The sequence below is a fragment of the Carcharodon carcharias genome, chromosome 2 (assembly GCF_017639515.1).
Source record: "Carcharodon carcharias isolate sCarCar2 chromosome 2, sCarCar2.pri, whole genome shotgun sequence".
NCBI classification, from domain to species: Eukaryota; Metazoa; Chordata; class Chondrichthyes; order Lamniformes; family Lamnidae; genus Carcharodon; species Carcharodon carcharias.
This window is the reverse complement of record NC_054468.1, coordinates 140,942,596-140,965,012: the sequence shown is the minus strand read 5'-3', so window position 1 is coordinate 140,965,012 and position 22,417 is coordinate 140,942,596. Positions and strand designations below refer to the sequence as shown.

The 22,417-nt window shown below is 44.7% G+C and overlaps 1 protein-coding gene across 1 annotated transcript in view; it reads right to left on the bottom strand.

Annotated features, from left to right (window-relative positions):
• Positions 1–22,417, bottom strand: part of LOC121288275 (plasminogen-like) — a 216,023-nt gene that overhangs the window by 73,858 nt on the left and 119,748 nt on the right. The window contains exons 13-20 of the mRNA XM_041206794.1: positions 16,582–16,716; positions 15,308–15,368; positions 13,808–13,910; positions 12,656–12,752; positions 10,713–10,878; positions 9,889–10,079; positions 9,599–9,671; positions 6,903–7,051 (exon numbers count right to left, since the gene is read on the bottom strand). Coding sequence (XP_041062728.1) covers positions 6,903–7,051; positions 9,599–9,671; positions 9,889–10,079; positions 10,713–10,878; positions 12,656–12,752; positions 13,808–13,910; positions 15,308–15,368; positions 16,582–16,716 — 975 coding nt within the window. The remainder of the gene's footprint in view (positions 1–6,902; positions 7,052–9,598; positions 9,672–9,888; positions 10,080–10,712; positions 10,879–12,655; positions 12,753–13,807; positions 13,911–15,307; positions 15,369–16,581; positions 16,717–22,417) is intronic.

Genomic DNA, 22,417 nt, shown 5'->3' with positions numbered 1-22,417 from the left:
TGCAAGGTGCACATGAACATTCACCACAAACCCATCACCCACCACCCCCAGCCCACATGACCAATTGGAGGCAGCTTCAGCCAGGCGACTAGATGTTCTGCTTTCAGCCCAGGCGCTGGGATCATCATTACCTGACGCACTCTAAGGCTGCGTTATTTGGACTAAACATGAAGGTTAATAGTCAGTGGATAGATGATATTAATTTAGTGGTTCCGGAAGCTTCTCCTCTGTGAGTGATGAATGGCCACATTCCAAGGGGGGTTCTCAAGCTTGTCCAGTCACCCAATAGTTCTGCAGTTCCATAATACTCTGGCGAATTTGAAGGCTGTGAACAAGGGGTTAAAACGAGAGGAACAATCATTGCCATTTTGAGGGATCAATATTGCATGAGTGGGCATTATTGTTTCACTTTACTGACTTCCTGCATGTCAGTTGAACAGTTGCTAACCTGTCTTAGCCATGCCAGTCCTCATTTTGAAATTATTGATTCAGTTGGGTGGGCCTTTAGTGTCCCCCTGACAATCCCACTCATGTGTCTCAGTGCAACCTTCCCTGCTCGTTGTCCCCAATGGAGCCCTTGGCTTGCAGTCCCTTCCCTTCCCTCAGTTCTCTCTGACCCCTTCCCGAGGGAAGCTCTTGCCCTCCAGCACAGTAAAAACCAATATACCTTAACCCTGGTGTGGTAGCTGTAGAGACTTGCTTTCACACCCCCCTGAAACCGATGAGGTGCAGCTTGTGAAACCTGGTGCTGACCCCGCGAGCGCTGCACGATGCAAGGTCACCTCAGGGTCAGGAATGAAGTGCGCAGGTCACCAGCTGCACGCATTTAAATCCTGTTGTGAAAAACATCATTCTAATTGCGCGCTGACATGGGCTCTTAATCCAGCGTGGATGGATGTTTCCAGCAAGTCAGTGTCATAATGAGATGCTGATTTATGCTACTGATATTCGCAACGTTTAGCAGCAGGAAACAAGGCCCACCATTGACGGCTGAAGCGCACAATCATTTTGTATTACGTCATCATAAAAACGGTTTTGGGCCTCCTCACGAGATTTAGCTCTCATGCCCGCCTTGACACCCTCTGTGATTGGGAGCGGAAAATCCTAGCCCATGAGTGATAAACTTCAAGAGAACATAGCTTCGTGGGAAGGGCAGACAAGTAGCAATTTAATGCAGAGAAATGTGAAGTGATTCACTTTCGCAGGACGAACAAGGAGAGGCAATATAAACTATTGGGTACAATTCTAAAGTGGGTGCAGAAACAGAGGAACCTTGGGGTATATGGATACGAATCATTGAAGATGGCAGGGCAGGTTGAAAAAGCGTTGTGGTGCTGGGCTTTATGAATAAGGACCTGGAGTACAAAAGCAAGGAAGGTTTGATGAGCCTTTTAAAACACGGTTCAGCCTCAACTGGAGTATCATGACCAATTCTGGTCACCACAGGAAGGATATAAAAGCATTAGAGAGGATGCAGTAAAGACACACAAGAATGGTTCCAAGAATGAGGAACTTCAGTTCCAAAGATAGATCAGAGAAGTTGGGGCTGTTATTCATGGGAAGAAGGGTTTAAGACAAGATATGAAAGAGGTGTTCAAAATCACCATAGGTCTGGTTAGGGAGAAAAACTACTCCCATTGGCAGTAGGGTCGAAAGCCAAAGGACACTGGTTTAAGGTGAAAGAAGCAACAGTAACATGAGGAAAAACTTTTTTACTCAGCCTATGCTTAGGATCTGGAGTCCACTGCTTAAGAGAGTGGGATGGAGGCAGATTTAATCTTGGCTTTCAAAAGAGAATTGGATAGATATCTGTAGTTATTGTACCTTTAAGGAATGTAGTGACTGTAACTTTAAAACTTGTGTTGTATAGTATCACGTGACAGTGTGAACGAATCAGCTCTAAGTGTGGGGAATGATGGAAGCATGTAACTGCTGCTGCAGCCTGTAAATAAAGTTTGATGTTTCTAATGAGAATGCATCTGGAAAATCAAGTCCATAACAAATTGGTGACGAGGATAAATCAGGTCCCGTATTTCCCCTCGCCCAGTGACTATGTCGCCCAGTGATTGAATATCTTCTTTAAACAGAAGAAAAGGAAAATATACTCACTAAAGATGCCATATTTTGGAAGGATTGGCCCCTTTGAACCATCCACAGAGGATTGGCGCCAATATGTAGAATGCCCTGGGTTCTATTTCCAGGCAAACAAAATAATGAGGGAGGAATAGAGAAGAGCAATTCTCCTAAGCATTTGCGGAAGTAAAACCTATAATTTAATCCTAAATTTGACAAGCCTGAATGCCCCGGATTCAAAGAACTTCGGTGAGCTGGTAGACCTCGTTAAGGGACACTTTCAACCCAAACCCTCAGTCACCATACAGAAGTTCAGGTTTAATTTGAGGGTTAGAGCCCCAGGGCAGACCATTGTTACATATGTGGCGAAATTGAAACAACTGATTGAACACTGCGATTTCGGGGAGACCTAAGCAATATGCTCTGGGATCATTTGGTCTGCGGTGTGCAAGATGATGCCATTCAACAACAATTATTAGCTGAAGTAAACTTCAATTTAAAAAAAGCACTGGAAATAGCGCTTGCGATGTAAAGAGCCGAACAGGAAGCGCAGGCTATACAAAGTGCACAAAATGGCGGGAATGGACAGCTGGATGTGGCGTGAAAAGCCGGGACTCCAACACGAAGCGGGAGACAAGGCCCACTACCCAAAAATTTATAATAAATACAGGAAACAGCTCAGCACAAATCTGAAAATGAATTGTTACCAATATGGAAGCAATCATACTCCTGAAGCTTGCCATTTTAAAGAGGTGGAGTGCTATTTTTGCCATAAAAGCGGGCACATACTGAAGCACTGTAAAGCAAGATTGAGACAGACTCACAGGCAGCAAACTAAGCTAATCAATGTACATAATGTGGAAGAACAAGAAACCACCAATTCTGATATTTACTTCCTATTTAATGTAAAAGTAGGGAAGACAGAGCCAATCACTGTTATTCTGCAGGTAAATGGGAAACCTTTAATGATGGAAGTGGACACTGGTGCTTTAACCACTGTAATGGGAGAGCACATCTTCAAATATTTAAACAAAGGTACTGAACAACTGAATTTGGAGCAGACTTCAGCCAAATTGAAAACTCATACTGGCGAAGCTATCCGAATGGAGGGTATTACCACTGTACCTGTTTATTATAAGCACCAAACAACACAACTCCCAGTGATGGTAGTAGGAGGTGAAAGACCAAGCCTTCTAGGTCGTGATTAGTTGAAAGAAATTAAACTAAATTGGTCTGACATTTTCTAGTTACAAGTGGGGGAACCGCCAGAGCTGCAAAAGAAAAATGAAAAGTATTTTCGGGACGAACTGGGGAGAATCAAAGGCCTACAGGCTAAGATCTACGTTGACTAGGAAGCAACACCTCATTTCTTTAAAGCAAGGCTGGTGCAATATGCTCTGAGGGAGAAGACTGACACCAAACCGAACCATTTAGAGAGGCTGGGGGTCATACAGCTGGTTAAATTCTCAGAGTGGGCGGCACCTATAGTCCCTGTCTTAAAACCGGATCAGACCATCTGAATCTGTGGGGACTATAAGCTAACGGTAAACAAAGCTGCAAGTTGGACAAGTACCCTATCCCCAAGATTGAGGATCTCTGTGCTAAATTAGCGGGAGGAACAACTTAATACTCAAGTTCAATAGGAGTCACACGTATCAGCAGCTGGAGCTGGATGATACTTCCAGAGGGTTTGTGACCATAAACACCCACAAAGGGTTATATCAATTCAGGCGTCTCCCCTTCGGTATTTCTTCGACCCATGCAATTTTCCAGAGGATGATGGAGAGTTTGCTACAAGGACTTCCTCAAGTCATAGTCTACCTGGATGACGTCCTAATAATGGAGTTCATGGAAGCTGAACACTTAGCTAATTTGGAGGAAGTCTTGAAACGATTTTTGGAAGCAGGGGTGCACTTCAAAAAAATAAAAGTGTACCTTTCAGGCAAACAAAGTCTTTTATTTGGGCCACCGGGTGGATGCCCAAGGGTTACACCCGATAGAAGAAAAAATTAAAGCTATTAAGGAGGCACCTTCACTTAAAAATATCTCTGAACTTAAGTCATTCTTAGATATGGTTAATTATTATGGTCAATTCCCACCCAACTTATCAATGGTCCTAGCCCCTTTACATTCTTTATTAAAGAAAAACCAGTGTTAGGTTTGGAAGTCACCCCAAGAAGCCTTCACGAAAGTTAAACAACTCTTGCACTCTTCTAACTTGTTAGTACAAAGGACAAAGGAACTGGTGCTAACCTGCGACGCGTCCCCTTATGGCATAGGAGCGGTATTATCACACAAGATGGACAACGGTTCAGAAGAGCCGATAGGCTACATGTCCGGACCCTTTCCACAGCCAAAAAAGGGTATTTGTAAATGGAGAAAGAAGGATTGTTGATTATTTTTGGAGTTAAAAAAATTCTATCAATATGTACATGACAGACACTTAACGATAGTGTCTGACCACAAATTGCTCTTGGGTCTGTTCAGTGAAGAAAAAGCTATCGCTCCCATAGCTTCTGCACAAATTCAAAGATGGGTTCTAATTTTATTCGTATATGAATACAATTTTGTGCACACGCCAGAGATGCATGTAGCCAATGCTGATGCTCTAAGTCGCCTTTCTTTGCAGGAGTGCGCCAAACATGCCCCAATTCCCGAAGAGATTGTATTAGTAATGAATTTCCTGGATTCCTCACCAGTCTGCGCAGGGCAGATGAGAAACTGGATGAATCATGATCCAGTCCTGTCTAGACTGAGAGACCAAGTGTTGAAAGGATGGTCCCAGGAACCAGTCCTTGGTGAACTGAAACCATTCTTCACTCGAAGGAATGAATTGAGCAGTCAGGATGGCATCCCTGTTATGGGATGTGCGAGTAGTTGTTCCTTCACAAGGAAGGGAACCACTCCTAGCAGAGTTGCACAGCGCACATCCAGGAATCTCAAGAATGAAGATGATCGCGTGAAGTTACATTTGGTGGTCAGGCATGGACGGTGATATCGAGAAGATGGTTGAACCAATACCAACAACTATAGAAGTTACCTGTTGCGGCATCACTACATCCATGGAATGGCCTGGTAGGCCCTGGGTGAGACTGCACATGGGTTACATCGGTCCTTTTCCAGGCTCCACGTTCCTACTAATAGTTGATGCACATTCCAAATGGCTAGATGTGTACGAGGTTAGGTTGCCAACATCAGATGTGACTATAGAAAATTTACGCCAAAGCTTTTCTATGCATGGATTGCCAGAAATAATCATCTCAGACAATGGTACTGCATTTACTGGTGCTGAATTTCAAAGATTTGTGAGCCTAAATGGTATCAAACATATAAAGATGGCACCATATCATCCGTCATCTAATGGATTAATTTAGAGAACAGCACAGATTTTTAAAGCTGGGATGCAAACATTATCAGGAGGATCATTTCACATTTCCCATTTCACTATACAACAACCCCCCCATACTACGACAGGTTCAACTCCTTCAGAGTTACTTATGAAGCGACGCCTTTGAACGAGATTAAGCCTGGTACTTCCCAGTTTGGCAGGAAAGGTGGGGAAAAGTTACAGGAATCAAAATTAATTTGCATGATTTGCATAGTCATGAGCAAGAGTTTATTGTTGGTGAAGCAGTATACAAACAAAACTTCGCTGGTGGATTGAATTGGTTTACCTGGTGTAATAGTTTCTGTGACTGGACCACTGTCGTATTACGTAGAAGTGGAGGGCTAGATCACCCACAAACATATGAATCATTTGAGAAAAAGGGAGAAATCCCAACAAAATGATGTTTCACCATTGTAGAACCAATGTTGAAACTGTTCAACCAAGGATAGACATACCAGATGTCTCTGTCAGAGTAGGTAACACTGAACTGCCTGTGTCTAAAGAGGTACCTGATGTTGCTGCAGTTCCAGATAATGTAGAGCGTGTAAGAGATTTGAAAGTCATGGCACTACGATGTTCCACCCACCTGAAAACCACCTGAGGACTGAACTTATATTTCCATGATCCGTGTTATAGGGTGCATAGCCACAGTTGTACTCTCTGTTGGCAGTGCTGCATCACAGCACATTCCTCTGGGGCTCCTGTGTTTGCATTTTAAGTATATTCATGAACAATGCAATTAAAGCACACCACTTTCTTCAGCATTCCACTGGCTCTCTATCCCAACGAAAAACTCATGGAACAGGAAATGCAAATTGAAGGGCAAAAACTCAGAGACCTATAAATTAGGTGGCGTGCTTCAAGCTTAGACTCAGCGATCTGAAGTGTTTTTACCAACATGAAAGTTAACATTGCAAAGTTTGCCAAATGCCACAGTTTGCCTCCATTGTTGCAGCAAAAAAGTGGGTTGTAAATTCATGATTAATGCTGGATGCATAAAGAGAAAGGTTGCAAGTATTTAATTTCATGGAAAGAGTTATTAGGATATGGACTGCTGTACCATATTGAAACGTAAATAACATGACTATCAAGGAAGAATGAGGCAATTTGTCAGAGAAGGATGTTAAAAGATATGGAGAGAGCAGGGAGGTGGGGCACAGGCAATTTGCTCTAACATGGAGCTAACAGACACAATGGATCGAATGTATCGACATTTCTATAATTAGGTGACCTGCTTTCCAGTCTCCTATAATCCCTACATTTCGTAATTTCTTCTCTGGTGTCCTCTTGCCCCTTTGTAAAATCCTCCAGCAGTAAGGGTGTTCTACAAGTACAAGGTGGCTTTTGTGATGAAAAAGATAGGCCAGTTTAGAACAAATGAAATGCATTCTTTGAAACATTACAGCTGAGGACTTGTTTCAGCAGACCATAGTCAACTCACATTTCCCACCAGTCCAGCCTTAGGGTGTGTCTCAGGAGTGAGGTATCTATGAGAATGGGGGAACATCACTGACCAATTTTGGCATGTCCTGCCACTCGATGTGGTTGATCTTGTCCCGCGATATGTCACTCCATTACCTACTATGCAATCTGGCAAAATATAATTAACAGAGGAAAAAATGACTTGGCATGAAGCTATTAATGTATACAATATTATTGGAAAATGTTTTTCTTTTAATATAGAGGTTTAGTCTGTGGGTATGTCTTAATTGGATTAAAGTTAGCTAGTCTGGGTGTTTTGGTGTGTACTAGTTTTGAGGTGCATTTGCATTTTGCTGAATAGAGCTTCAAGAAGTGGGGTGAAATCTGGCACCTAACTAGCAGAGGCCAAGCAATATGTTTATATTACTAATAAAATTGGTACTATGAAAAGGGTTTTATTGTTTGAAGAGTGGAGTTCAAAGAGGCTGTTGCTACGAAGATAATTACATTCAATGAGATGTGCTGGATATAGCAGTTTTGTGTGTGCAGGGCATAGGCAATGTAAGATCAAAGCAGCTGTAAGCCTACAACTGTCGCCACAAGAACCAAGGTGAAAGGAATTCGTAAGGTGAACATGCTTGGTGTCTGGTTATGTCTATGGGTGCTGATGCCTTAATGAAGATTAGTTTGGGAATTTGTTAGAAGTTATGGTAGTAGTAATTTGTAGCCATGTGTATATATTTAACTTGTGTAAATTAATAAAATGTTTCATTTAGTTTAATATAAAGCCTCTTCAGAACTGGTGGCCTGATTCCTGAATTTAGAGTTGCATCTCAAACATACCACTTAAAATATAAGTTAAGACAGTTATTTAAAGTTTCCCTCTGAGATTTTTAAATAAGTCAGCTTTACCAACTGATGGGTCATAACAAAGACTTCCATCTCTTTCATTGCAGCATCTCTGAGACAATGGGGACTTTTATTGTGCTGAGAGACCCAGTGCACATATAACAAAACTATAATGATTTTTTAATTTAAAAGAGTATAAATCAGGGCAATGTGGAACAGTAAGATGCAGGTTTACATAGTCCCAGATCAAGCTCAGATGCCAAGCTAGCCTGTCATATGGAGGGAAGTGAAAATCAGAGCATAAATCATGAAGGACCAGTTTTGTTCACTTATGGCAGACAATGCAGGATGGTCAATGGTGGAGGCCCACCAACTAGTAACACAGAATGTGAGTGAAATATGACTGTTTGCACAAGCACCACTGTTATTTTATTATTCCAATTTACGCTTGTAAACATGGTGCACCTGCTATAAGATGTACACTCTTCTGGTTAATTGCAATCTCAACCAGATGCTTTAATTTTACTGTAATTGCATTATGTTTACAACAATCAATATTATTCCACTCATCATGTAAATAGAAAGATTGGCACAGATAGGTACTGCTGTCAATTTAAGAACAAATTTGGCCTTATGTCTCTAAATGGATTATCAATATTTAAATCATTTGTGAACTACACACAAGGATATGTATGAGAACTGTGATATTCATTTTGTATGAGGGGGGAGGGGGGGTCTTATTGTTATGTTCCCAGGTCATGCCATTATATAACTGCTACCGGGCCATTCGGGTAAACTCCTGATTCTAAAGGAGACAGCAGCACTTCTAGGAATGTCGACTGATGCTAAACTAGAGGGAATATTTGGAGTAGATGTAATATTAAAGCAATCAGACGCTTGTTGATGGTTTAATTTCAAAAGTGCTTGCTATGTAAGCCTACTTTTCTCTATGTTTATTATTGTGATATCTGCATTGTTAGTTTATGCAGTATTTACTTCTTAAAGTGTATTTCTCCTGAAATATTCTCAATTCTAGCTGTACCTTTAAGCACATTTAATATTATATAATATCAGTTCTAAGCTCTAATTGTTACACTAGTTAACAGATAAGTCCCCCAAGGTTCACAAACTGATTTACCTGGCGGGGTCCCCACAGGCTTCACGAACCCACCCGCCTCTATGCAAATACCATGAGAAAGGAAATTTGGATTTCCAGCAGGAATTTAAATTGTGAACCCGATGCTACCTTAAATGAGCTTTGGGTCACAATCCGACATGATTCCCGTCCTGCTGAGAAAGGTGCATTGTAGGGGAAATTTTAAAAAGCAGCCCCACCCGCTTCCCATTTCATCCTCCCAACATGGATTTAAATCCCTTCAAGTACTTAATCCTTTATGAAACCAAATATTTGTATTCATAGCCCAAAGATAGCTAATCTGCTAATGACCACTTGCAGCTGTCAATCAAACTTGTAAATTTACCCTTTGTGGTAATGATAGATTGTGAGTGCAGTCAGGAAGAAATAATACCATAACGATAGTCGTCAGGCTTATGTCAATAAACAGCTATTGAAATTGCAAGCACTGATTTTTTTCAACTGCAGAGGATTTAAATGATTTGACAACTTCACACATATTGTGTGGAATTTTCTGGCCCTGCCTGCCACTGGGATAATCCGGTCCCACTAAAAGTCAATGGACTTTTTGCTGGGCTGCCGAATCTCCTGTGGTGGGTCCTGCCACGAAAGGGCTAGAAAATCCTGGCCCTTATCACTTCTTATGCACATTCATGCCTACTCTTAACTATCTCTAAGGGTACTTGACCTCTCTCAAAGAGGATGAGCATTCTCCAAAAGGGGTACCTTACCTGTCAAAATAACTCCATTAAGTTCAGGCCTTCCAATCAAAGTCGTGAAGCTCACAAGTAATGTTTCAGAAGTCTGGATGACCAAAATTGTTTCTGTTTGAAGACAGCTGCACTTTTAAGTGGGCTACTTCCTCCATGTGTGAATTATATCCTGCACTCTCCCACCATGAAAATGGTCAGTGCCGGATTCTGGGCTCGGGCGCCATTTTAGCTAAGGCTCAGAGCCCTTCTTGTTTTGCAAAAATTAGAACTTAGATGTCTGGCTTCCTAAATAAGTTACTTCTAATTACCTGGTTGACCATCAGGTGCTTGCGATGCCTCACTGCCTCCTCCATGTACAGGGATGATAGTGGGCGGTTGTGGTTGTACGGTGTTGCACTTTGAAATCCTGCAGTATTCCCATCGGACTGAAGGATCAGTTGAGTAGCACCAAGGTGCCCTATCCTGATCAGGATTTCTACAATAATTGCCAACCAGGCCCCTGTAGATTGAAAGTAAAAATATCAACAATCACTCAGGGGTTTGCTTTGGGCAAATCTAATTTCATTTCTTGTCTTATCCTGGAGAGAAACCTTTCAAGCTTGTAATGTTGTTTATCTTGAAATATTCTGTATTTCTTAAGGTATGGTGTTTTATTTTGAGGCATACTTACCAGGGCCTGATTTTCACACTTGGCATGCGCGCAAAGCAAGCAGACCCGGAAGCAGATGTACAATTTGCTCCTGGGCCATATCACGTTTTCAAAGCGATTTCACACTGGGTGGCCAATTAAGCCCTGCCCAGTATGAAAGGCACCTTTTCATTGGTCGGAAGGGCCAAGCGGGGGCGGGTGTCTGTCGGGTGCCAGGTCCAATGGTGACCCAGTAGGAGATTCAAAAGCAGCAGAGGGAGTTCCCTGAAGGCTGCCAGGGGGCACCGAGTTTGAGGAAGGAAAATTTGTGTGGAATAGCAATGGTATCTGCACCTGCTGGGCATGCCAGGCAGGAGGGCAAGTCCAGTGGGTACTTGCCCCCCGTTTCTCTGATGTGTGCCTGGGAATCCTTGTGGAGGATGTCAGTGCTAGGTGGGACATCTTGATACCCAGGGGTGGCAAGAAGAGGCCACTGTACCTCACCAAGGAGGGACGGGCAGAGGTGGAAGCCCAGGTCAGCAGACATGATGTTGTACGGCGCACATTGGTGCAGTGCTGTAAAAGGTTCAATGATCTGCTGCGCTCGGCAAAGGTGAATTCTGAGCTGGCTTAGATCTCCGTAGAGAAGTGTTAATGGCTGGCCATCCCCCTGTAGTGCTCAGGGGTGTAAGAGTTTGAGTGCCAACTGTCACTAATATTGGCGCTGGCCAAGGTGATGACCTCCTGCTGCTTGGCCTGATTGCTTGGAGGGTTGAGGGCCACAACTTGGATGTGCCCTGCAAGGTATTCCTCAGGTGGGGTAGGCTAGGCTGCAAAGATGGTGCAGGTAGAAAGTGGACTAATCAATGTTCCTGTATCATTTCAGAACAGAAGCCAAAACACCATCGAGAGGTCAAGGTCAGGTGGAGGGCCCCCAAACCTAATGATTCTGATGAGGTACGAGATGGATGCCCTGGACGTGTAGTGTCAATGCCCAGCTCGGTCCACCGGTCGTGGAAAGGCAGGGGTCTCTGACGACGGTAAGAGTGCAGTGCACAGATGCGAGAGTGTTGGAATGTGTAAATATATTTGTGTTGTCTCATCTGAAATGGAAACCTCAAACCTTCAGTCCTGCTTGTTCATTGAAAGGTGATGGCACCATGATGCAGATCTCTATTGTCTCACCAGCTTGCCTAGCATGCACAGTGACAGTGTGATGACTGATACTACTGACATGTTGTTTTTCTCCCCTAGAATCGCCATCCAGCAAACAACTGCAAGACTCCGAGGAGCCATCCTTGACACTGGAGGACCAGTGCCCGTCAGATGCACTTGCTTCGTACCCCCTCTCTGCATCAGGCACCAGCACAGAAGCAAGCAACTTGGTGGTCATTAGATTGTCGGCTACAATGTCAGTGCACAGCAGGGAAGGCACAGCACACTCGTATGAGGAGCTGGTGGAGGAAGAGAGTGCCTAGGGCGCCAGTAGTCGGAGGACAGCTGGAGACCAGGACCATGTTGAGTCCAAGGCAGGTGGCGAGCCTCTGGAGTCGTCTATTAGGTGGCCGATGTTCGATGTCCAGTGGGATGCACGAGAGGATCTGGCGGACTTTCCTGAGGGTTTGCGTGCCATGGCCTCTGACGTGGAGGAGTCCTTGCCAGTGTGAGAGATGGATGAGGCAACTAGTATTTCTGCTAGGTGCCAGTCCATCAATGACGAGCATGGAGGTCCAGACTGACATCACGTTGGCTGCCGAGCTTTGTGCCCTCTCTGCAGGCTCCTCTCTCGGTGCTCTGAATGGCAGCAGAATCTCCTCTGCCCCCCCTGCCAGTGACTGTGCCATCTGATGAGGCCATGACAACTGAAGAATGCCCAGCCATGGCACTGGACGCACCCTCACAGGCAGTGGCCGCCCAGGCTCTGCCGGCCAGACAACGACCGCCAAAGTAATCAGGGCCAAACAACACCTAAGTCAGCATGCTGCCTCCAATGCCGCTGCCAGCAAGTTGGGGGGGCATCAAGCACCAATACGCAGCACTCACAAATGTTCGTTTAAATCACCGTGAGCACAAGAATGACTTTTCATGGGTGCTCTTCTGTTCTGCCATTATTTGTTAAGTTGTTTACTGGTGTGACAGTTAACACCTTATAATGTTAGGTTCATTGTAAGTGCCAAGAGCATACAAATTTTGCTTTTGTGTTAACGGCCTGAGTATGCTTCATTTATTTTATAGGTGCAGGGCACGCCAGTATCTCATGCTGGATATGAGGGGCTCTAAACTTCATTGCACAAAACTGAGTGGACTTTGGGTTCAATGGAACAGGTCATTGCAAACATCTGGAAAGGAAGCATGAGGTGGAAGCAGAGCCTTGGCAGCCTAGCTGAAGATATGCGTTGAATCAAGGCCTCCCTGAAGGTTCCACATGTCTGCCTCCACATCCTCACCATGTTCTTCCCTGGGATCCTCTCCTGATCCACCATGGAGTTATCTACTGTGGCCTGTGGAGCTGCCTCAAAATCCTCATCCTCCAGTGTGTCTCCCCTTACCAGAGCCAGATTGTGGAGTGCAGCATGAAACTAGTATAAAAGACACACACTCTGGAGGATATTGCAATGCTACCACTGAACGGTCCAGTCATCTGAAACTCATCTTCTGCAGATCAATGGTCTTCTCTATCAACACCCTTGTGGAGGCATAACTCCTATTATGCCTCTGCTCTACTTGTGTTCTTGAGAGCTGGAGAGGCATCAGAAGCCACCTTTTCAATAGATAGCCCTTGTCACCCAGCAGCCATCCATCCAGCCAAGCTGTAGAGACGAACAGCCTTAGCACCTGTGAGTGTCTGAGGAGGTATGTGTCATGGGAGCTGCCAGAATACCTTGCACAGGTTTGCAGAATCTGCATCTTGTAGTCACAAACTATCTGCACGTTCATGGAGTGGAAGCCCTTCCTGTTCATGAAGGCAACCAGCTCACCCGCTGTTGCCTTGATGGCCACATGAGTGCAGTCGATGACACCATAGATGCGGGGGAACCTAGCAATCGCATCGAAGCCTCTGGCTCACTCAGCTCACTGGCCTCATCCGTCCAGTGAGGAATAAATGTCATGACCCGCCTGAACAGAGCAACAGTGACCAGTTTGACGCAACTGTGGACAGCTGATTGGAACACTCCACACAGATCCCCCACTGATCCCTGGAAAGAGCCGAAGGCATAGAAGTAGAGGGCCACTGTGATCTATTGAGCCACTGGCATGGGGTGGCTACCCAAATAGTTGGAGGTAATCTCCGGCCCAATCATCTGACATATGGAGGTCACAGTCTCCCCAGAGAGGCGGAGCCTCCTTCGGCACTGCACTTCTGACATGTTGAGGTAGCTGCATCGTTGCCTGTACACTCCAGCAGCAGGATAGTGGCATCTTCAGCGGTCTGTTCCACCCTGGACTCCCTACTGGCCCTGCACCCCCTTGTGCCTGTGCTTCTCCTCTCACAGGTCACTCCCATGGTCGCTGCTTGCCGACACGTAGCCTCCTCTCCCTCTACTTCTCTCTTCCTCCTCAGAGGAGATCCCACCAGTGCAGTAGACAATCCCCATTACCACAGAAAATTGTCTGGTGACCGGAAGGGCCTACATGGTATAAATCCTTCAGAGGCCTTGGAGACACCAATGAGTCCTGAAATGAAGGCTAGCAATGCAAAGACTGAAGATAAAAAGAGATTAAAACTGTCAAGTTTCACAAAGCAACCAGCAGCAAACAATCTACAAAACTCACAACGGAAATGCGCCGGACCCATTTTATCCTGCACTTGGATGACAATTTGATAAAAATGTGCTGCCCGCTTCCCCATTTTGCCCATTTGACGAGCATGAAATTGCACGGGCAGTGTAAAATCTTGGTCAATAGGCTTCTTATTGGCCTTAATTGGCTCCTTACTTGTCGATGGGCACAGCTCCAACTCCCGCACATGCCTGCCAACGTCAATATTGCATGCGTGTGCAATGACGCCGGGAAATGCTAGTTGCCTCATCCATCTCTCACACAGGTAGTGACCTCCTGAGGTCAATGTCTGTGTGAGGGCTTACAGGTCCGAGCACCAACCCAGAGTTTCCTGCCTTTGTCCCTGGAGCTGCCTCTCCATGAGATTGTCACTTTCAATGGAGGAGGTAATGCGCTCAGTGCTCAAGGTCAACGCAGTATTCTTGCTCCACATGGACTCCTCCATGACAGAAGCAAATCCTCAGGAATCTCTGCCAGATCCTCCCAGCATCCCGCTGGACATTCTGCATCTGCCGCCTAATAGATGGCTCCAGAGGCTCGTCATCTGCCTCAGAATCAGCATGGTCCTGGTCTCCAGCTGACCTCCGAATGCCAGCATTCTCTACCTCCACCAGCTCCTCATGTGAGTATGTTGTGCCCTCCCCACTGTGCACTGGCATTGTAGCCAATGATCTAATGATCACCAAGGTGCTTGTTGGGCACACGCCCAACCTCAGAACATAAAATGCAGGTCCAGATCTAACAAAGACTTAAATATAACATTTATCCATTAAAAATAGAACTCTGTCACAATGGATATGTTTTGCATTTGAATGGATAGCAAATGTAGAACAAAATGAAGTGAATATGAGACATCTCACAGGCCTGCATTTTCATTCTCAGTGCGGATGCAACCATATGCTGCATTGCGGAAAGGCTACCCAGCTTCCCCAAGCGGCGGCCTGGCTGCAAGAATCTTTTAATTAAAGTTTTAAAAAACTTGCTGAGAGGACATCTCCATGTTGAAGTGCCCTCTCACCCATCCATTGCAGGTTTCTGCTCTTCTCAAGCTCAAAGGTATCTGATTGACCCTCCAGCTTCAAAAGCCCAGCCACCGCCCATAAAAACACAGGGAACAACTCGTCTCTCCATGCTAATTGAATGAGTCCCTCCATGAAAATACCAATAAGTGACCATTTCAGGACCCAGAAACAATCCCAATTTCGGTTTCCAACCCCGTAGAGAAAATCCGGCTCATAGAATAAGGAAATGTTACCTATACCTAGAAAATGCCTTGATCCCACAATTTCCCCAAATACTTATTCACTTATCACAGTCACCCCATGGTTTGAGACCATTCAGTGAATCACCAGGAACAAAACTCTGGATTTCCAATGCAGCCTGAAATTAAATTATCAGTAGTTACTTATATTTTGTATTAACCATTTATTGGGATGTGGGCATCAAAGATCAGGCCAGCATTTATTGCCCAAGTCATTTGCCCTTAGGAGGTCTTCTTCTTGAACCATTTCAATCCATGTGGTGATGGTACTCCCACAGTACTGTTAAAGTAGGAAGCTCCTGGATTATGACCCAATGGGAATGACAGAACATCAATGTATGTCCAAGTCATGACAATGTGTCACTTGGAGATGACTTTGTTCCCATGCGCCCATTCCTTTTGTCCTTCTAGGTGGTGGATGTTGCAGATGTGGGAGATACTGTACTGATGGAATTGTAAATTTATTTCAATGGTATCCAATCACTCTGTTTGATAATGGGAGCATTGCAAATTGTACAAAAGATTTGCAGCAACATCTATTCACTCATCACTTTTATTCAAGATGTTTGTTATTAATGACTCATTAACTAGTCCCAAAACCACAAAGTGTCATTGACCATGAACGAACATTCAAGGGGAATTGTGGCACCGTTAGTTAGGAACTGTGGTTTGAGAGTAAGCAATCGAGGGATAAAATAATTACTGAACTAATAATCATGGAAAAAAAATCACATTGAGGGGGAAAATGGACGATGATCATGACCAGTTTTGAGAAATTACACAGTGAGAGTTCAACTGATTGTGCAGAATTGCAGAATGAGATTAAAATCTTGCAGCAAATACAAGATGAGGACAAATCAGTAAATAACCATTAACGAAGAGCTCTATGTCACATCAATGGAATTGTCATATATAACAAGAGGTCCCAGCAACCAGTTGCATAGCTGAATGAAATATTAACCTGTGGCTTTGCACATTGCTGTTAGTTCTTCCTGTTTTCAATCTTCTTGTTCAGTTTTCTGCCTGAAGGCAGGTCCATCCACAGCGCCATGATCTCCACCACTGGTAGGGCAAGGAGGCAGGTCCCGAATCTACCCAGCCAGAACAGGGGTCAAACCCCATGGTGTTGGCACCAATCTGAACCACACTGGCTGTCCCCACGAGTCCGAGTTGTTGTTTCAATATGCACTTTTACATGCATGTTGTAGTCCTGGAGTTATGAAAGGTGATGTTAGAGGCCTCAATTTTCTTTTCATCATATGACTGACCATCTCCCTCTTTCACCACCTGCCATTAGCATATGTTGGAAGGATTTACAGGTTGATAACCAACCTGTTTGGCTGCATTGTGAACGTACCCTTCCTTGGCCACCAAGTCCTGGGGCAGAATTTTAAGGTCAGCAGACGGGCACACACCAACCTGATCGGACGTGAAATCGTGCGAGATGACGTCGGGCGAGCAATCATCCTGCGTTTGCGCGATACTTTGGTCAGCAGATGCACATGGGTGTCAGAGCCATGCCCGCCATCAATTAAGAGGCCAGTTAAGGCAATCGACCACTATTTCACATTGCCTGTGCGAATTCACGCTTATCACACGGGCAGCCGAATATTGGCAATACCTCATCCAAGGGCGGGATAAAAAGGGTCAGCAGCATTGCCAGTGTGAATAGTGAGGAGTTTTGAAGATCGTTTGCTATTGGTTGCTTACTGGTATTTTGGCCTACTCATGTCTGTTCAGGGCTTCATTCTTAGCATTTCCAGGTTTAATTTCACGACTCACTAGTTTCTCCAAGGCCCCTAGAGGATTTATGCTGTGTGGACCCTTCCAGGTATCAGACAGCTTTCCCTTACCCTGGTAATGGGGATTGTGGTCTCTGCTAGTGGCACTTCCTCTGAAAAGGAACAGAGGGGCAGAGGGGAAAGGAGATCAGGTGTCCCAATGCAGCTTCCAGGAGAGCGGCCTGTGAGAGGAGAGGTGCAGGTACAAGGGGTGCACGGCCAGCAGGTAGTTCAAGGCATTAGGGGCCGCAGAAGACGACACTGTCCTGCTGCCTGGGTTTACAGGCGGTGATGCAGCTACCTCAATATGTCCGAGGTACAATGCCGAAGGAGGCTCCACCTCTCCAGGGAGAGTGTGCCCTCCATTTTTCAGGTGATTGGGCCTGAGATCACATCCGACTGTGTGGGTGGACACCCCATGCCAGTGGCACTGAAGGTCACAGTGGCTCTCAATCTCTATGCCTCCAGCTCTTTCCAGGGGTCAATGGGGGATCTGTGTGGCATCTCCCAATCAGCTGTCCATACTTGTGTCAAGCAGGCGGGTATTGACTTTAATTCATTTCCGTACAGGTGAGGCAGCCAGGCTGAGCAATCCAGGGGCTTGGCAGCGATTGCTGGGTTACCCCACATCCAGTGTGCCGCTGATTGCACACGTGACCATCAAGGCGCTTGTGGGTCAGCCGGGTGCCTTCATTAACAGGAAGGGCTCCCACTCCATGAACGTTCAGATAGTGTGTGACCATAGGATGCATATTCTGCAAGTCTGTGCAAGTACCCTGGCAGCTCTCATGACGCCTACATCCTCAGACACTTCCAGGTGCCAAGGCTCTTCAGTGCTCCAGCCTGACTGGATGGATGGCTGCTGGGTGAGCGTGGACTTCATTTAAAACAGAAAGTGGGTGAGCTGTGGACTTCATTTAAAAAGAGCACGGAGGGCAGCTGATTGGTGAGTTGGATTGGTGAGTATTTTTAGTTTTTCTAGTCTTTAGAGTAAAATTAAGGTCTATAGTTAGTGTTTAGATAGTTAGTGTTTAGATTTCTAGTTTTTATTTTCTTTCTTAAAAATAGCCTGTTGAACATAAGATCAAGACTGATGTAAATAATTAAACTCAATGAAGTGTAAAGAGCAGGGGCGCTAGAATAATTAAATAAATAAATAAATAAAATGAGAAAGCAATGGCAGGACGGGTTATGTGTTGCTGCTGTGGAATGTGGGAGCTGCTGAACACCAAGGTGATCCGGGGCAAACAGGTCTGTAGTAAGTGTTTGCAGCTCGAGGAACTTTGGATCCAAGTTAAGGAGCTGGAGTCTGAGCTGCAGACATTGTGCCACATCAGGGAGGAGAAAGTTCCTGGACAGTTTGCTCCAGGAGGCAGTCACACCCCACAGTTAGATAATTCAAATTTGGTCTGTGATCAGGGTCAAAGGAGGAAAAATGGTAAAAAGGCAAAATTAATGGCTCTTTACTTAAGTGCACGTAGTATTCAGAACAAAATAAATGAATAAGCGGCATAAATCGAGATTAATGGGTTTGATCTTATAGCCATTACAGAGACATTGTTACAAGGAGATCAAAGCTGGGAACTAAATATTCAGGAGTATGTGACTTTTCGAAAGGACAGGCAGGAAGGAAAGGGTGGTGGGGTAGCTTTGTTAGTATGCGATGGAATAAGTAAGATTACAAGAAATCTTGGATCGGAGGATGTGGAATCCATATGGGTGAAAGAAATAACAAGGGGAAGACGACACTGGTGGGAGTAGCCCATAGACCCCCTAACAGTAGCCCTGCTGTTGGACAGAGGATAAATCAGCAAATAATAAGGGCATGTAAAAAAGGCAGTATATTAATCACGGGTGACTTTAATCTCCATGTAGGTTAGGAAAATCAAATTGGCAGAGGTAGCCAAGAGCAAGAATTCACAGAGTGTATTTGGGACAGTTTCTTAGAACAATATGTTGTGGATCCAAACAGGGATCAGGATATTTTGGATTTGGTAATGTGTTATGAGGCAGGTTTAATAAATGATCTTGGAGTAAAGGATCTCCTGGGAAATTGACTATAATATGGTGGAATTTAGCACTCAGTTTGACACTGAGAAACTTAATTCGGAAACATCTGGGCAAAACTTAAATAAGGGTAATTACAAAGAAATGAGGGCAGAGTTGGCTGGAGTGGCCTGAGAAAGGGGTTTAACAGAAAAGGCAGTTGATGAACAAGGGCAGGTGTTTAAGAAAATAGTTAATGACTTACAACAAAGATATATCCCAGTGAGGAAGGAGGATTGTAGGAAGGGGATAAACCAACCATGGTTAACCAAGGAAGTTAAGGATAGTTTCAAAGTGAAAGAAAAAACATACAATGTGGCAAAGATTAGTAGTAAGCCAGTGGTAAAGCAACAGAAGATGACCAAAAAAAAATAAAGAGGGAGGATTTAAACTTTGAGGGTAAACTAGCAAGTAATATAAAAACAGACAGTAAGAGCTTGTTTAAATATATAAAAAGGAAGAGAGGGGCCAAAGTCAATATAGGCCCCTTGGAGAATGAGGCTGGGGAAATAATAATGGGGAACCAAGAAACGGCAGAGGAGTTGAATAAATACTTTGCAACAGTCTTCACGGTAGAAGACACTAATAACATAGCAAAAATACTAAATAACCATGGGGCAAAAGTGGGGGAGGAAATAAATACAATAACTATCACTAGAGAAAAAGTACTAGGGAAACTAATGGGGCTAAAGGCCGATAAGTCCCCTGGACCTGATGGGCTGCATCCTAGAATATTAAAGGAAATAGCTGCAGAGATAGTGGGTACGCTAGTAATCTTCCAAGAGTCCTTAGATTCTGGAAAAGTCCCAGAGGATTGGAAAACTGACAATGTAACACCATTATTCTAAAAGGGGGGAGGGGGGAGAGACAAAAAAAAAATAAGGTAACTATAGGCTAGTTAGCTTAACATCTGTCATTGGGAAAATGTTGGAGTCTATTATTGAGGATGCAATAGCAGAGCATTTAGAAATGCATAATCTAATCAAGCAGAGTCAGCATGGCTTTATGAAGAGGAATCATACCTAACCAATTTATTAGAATTCTTTGAGGAAGTAACAAGCAGGATAAATAAAGGGGAACCAGTAAATGTAATATATTTGGGTTTCCAAAAGGCATTCGATAAGGTTATATAAGGCTACTTAATAAGACAAGAACCCATGGTATTAGGGGTAGTATATTAGCATGGATAGAGGACTGGCTAGCTAATAGAAGACAGAGAGTTGGGATACAAGGGGCATTTTCAGAAAGGCAACATATAACTACTGGAGTGCCACAGGGATCAGTGCTGGGGCCACAATTATTCACAATATATATTAATGACTTGGATGTGGGAAATGAATGTACTATCACCAAGTTTGCAGATGACACAAAAATAGGTAGGAAGGCAAGTGATGAAGTTGACACAAAGAGTCTACAGAGGGATACAGATAGGTTATGTGAGTGGACAAAACATAGCAGATGGAATATAATGAGGGAAAGTGTGAGATTATGCATTTTGGCAGGAAGAATAGAGGAGCTGAATATTATTTAAATGGAGAAAGACTGAGAAAGTTGCAGCACAGAGGGATTTGGGGGTCCCAAAAGTGAGCACACACATTCAGTAGGTAATAGATAAGGCAAATGGAATGTTGGCCTTTATTTCAAAGGGAACGGAGTATAAAAATAGAGAAGTCTTGCTAAAACTATTGAAGGCTCTAGTTAGACCACACCTAGAAATCCGTGAACAGTTTTGGTCCCCTTATCTAAGATACACTGGCACTGGAGGTAGTACAGAGAAGGTTCACTAGGTTGATCCCGGGGATGGAGGGATTTTCTTATGAGGAGAGGTTGAGTCGGTTAGGCCTGCATTCGTTGGAGCTTAGAAGATTGAGGGGTGAACTTACTGAAACAAAAGATTCTTAGGAGGATTGACAGGGTAGATGCTGAGAGGTTGTTTCCCCTTGTGGGAGAGTTTAGGACCAGAAGGCGTAATCTCAGAGTAAGGGGGCACCCACTTAAAACAGAGATGAGGAGGAATTTCTTCTCTCAAGATGTTAGTGAACCTGTGGAATTCTTTACCCCAAAGGGCTGCAGAGGCTGGTTCGTTAAGTATATTCAAGGCTGAGATAGACAGATTTTTAATCAGTAGGGGAATCAAGGGTTACAGGAAAAGGCAGGAAGGTGGAATTGAGGGTTATCAGATCAGCCATGATCTCATTGAATCGTGGAGCAGACTCGATGGGTCGAATGGACTACTTCTGCTCCTATGTCTTATGGTCTTTCGAGTGAAAAGGGCTATCCACTGACAAGGTGGTTTATGATGCCTCTCCGCCACCCAAGAGCAGAGGCAGAGCAGCGTTATAATAGGGATCATGTTTCCACAAGGGCGGTGATAGAGAGGACCTTAGGTCTTCTGAAGATGAGCTTCCGATGCCTGGACTGTTCAGAGGGAGCACACCCCAGAGCGGGTGTCGCTGATCGTGGTAGCATGCTGTGCTCTCCGCAATCTGGCACTGGCAAGGGGTGACCCACTGGAGGAAGAGAATCTTGATGCAGCTCCACAGGCCATAGAGGATGAATCCAGTGGTGAGTCAGAAGAGGAACATGGTGAGGACAATGCTGTGGGCTTGGAGACAAACCTCTGTAATGTCCAGGGAGGCAGGGACACAGGGACACTTTGATCCAACGCTCCTTCAGCTAAGCTGCCAAATAACCGCGCCCATCTCATGCCAGGGCTGCCGCCTGCATCCAGGATGTCCGAAATGCCCAGTCATGTGAACTCCAAGTCTACTCAGTGCCTGTGCAATAAGATTTATGTACTGGCGTACCCTGCACCAAAAATAAAAGTTGAATTATACTCAGGCCATCACAGCATAAGCAAATTTAATGTTATTGTCACATTGAAATCACACTGACATGACCATTACTGGTGTTGATGTCCACTCCAACAGCCATATATATCAAACATAACTGAACGAAGATCACCCATGAACAGTCCCTCTTTTGCTATTGGTACCTTAAACTTTCATTTGCAAGTGTAACATCTTGGTGCACACCACCCCCCCACCCCCCCAACCCCTCGCTGGCAGCGGCATTGGAGGCAGCCTGCTGACTCTGCTGTCTTGTTGGCCTTGGTTACCTTGGCGTCATTCTTTGGCCAGTGGAGCCTGTGCTGGCCCCATCTGGGAGGGAGCAGCCAGTGCCAGGGCTGGCATCTCCCCAGTCATCGCAGCCTCATCAGATGTGATGGACACTGGCAGAGTGGCGGAGGAATTGCTGCTGTCATCTGTAGCGCCCTGAGAGGAGCCCACAGAGACAACAAGCAGCTCATGAGCCAATATGAGGTCACTATGGATCTCCCT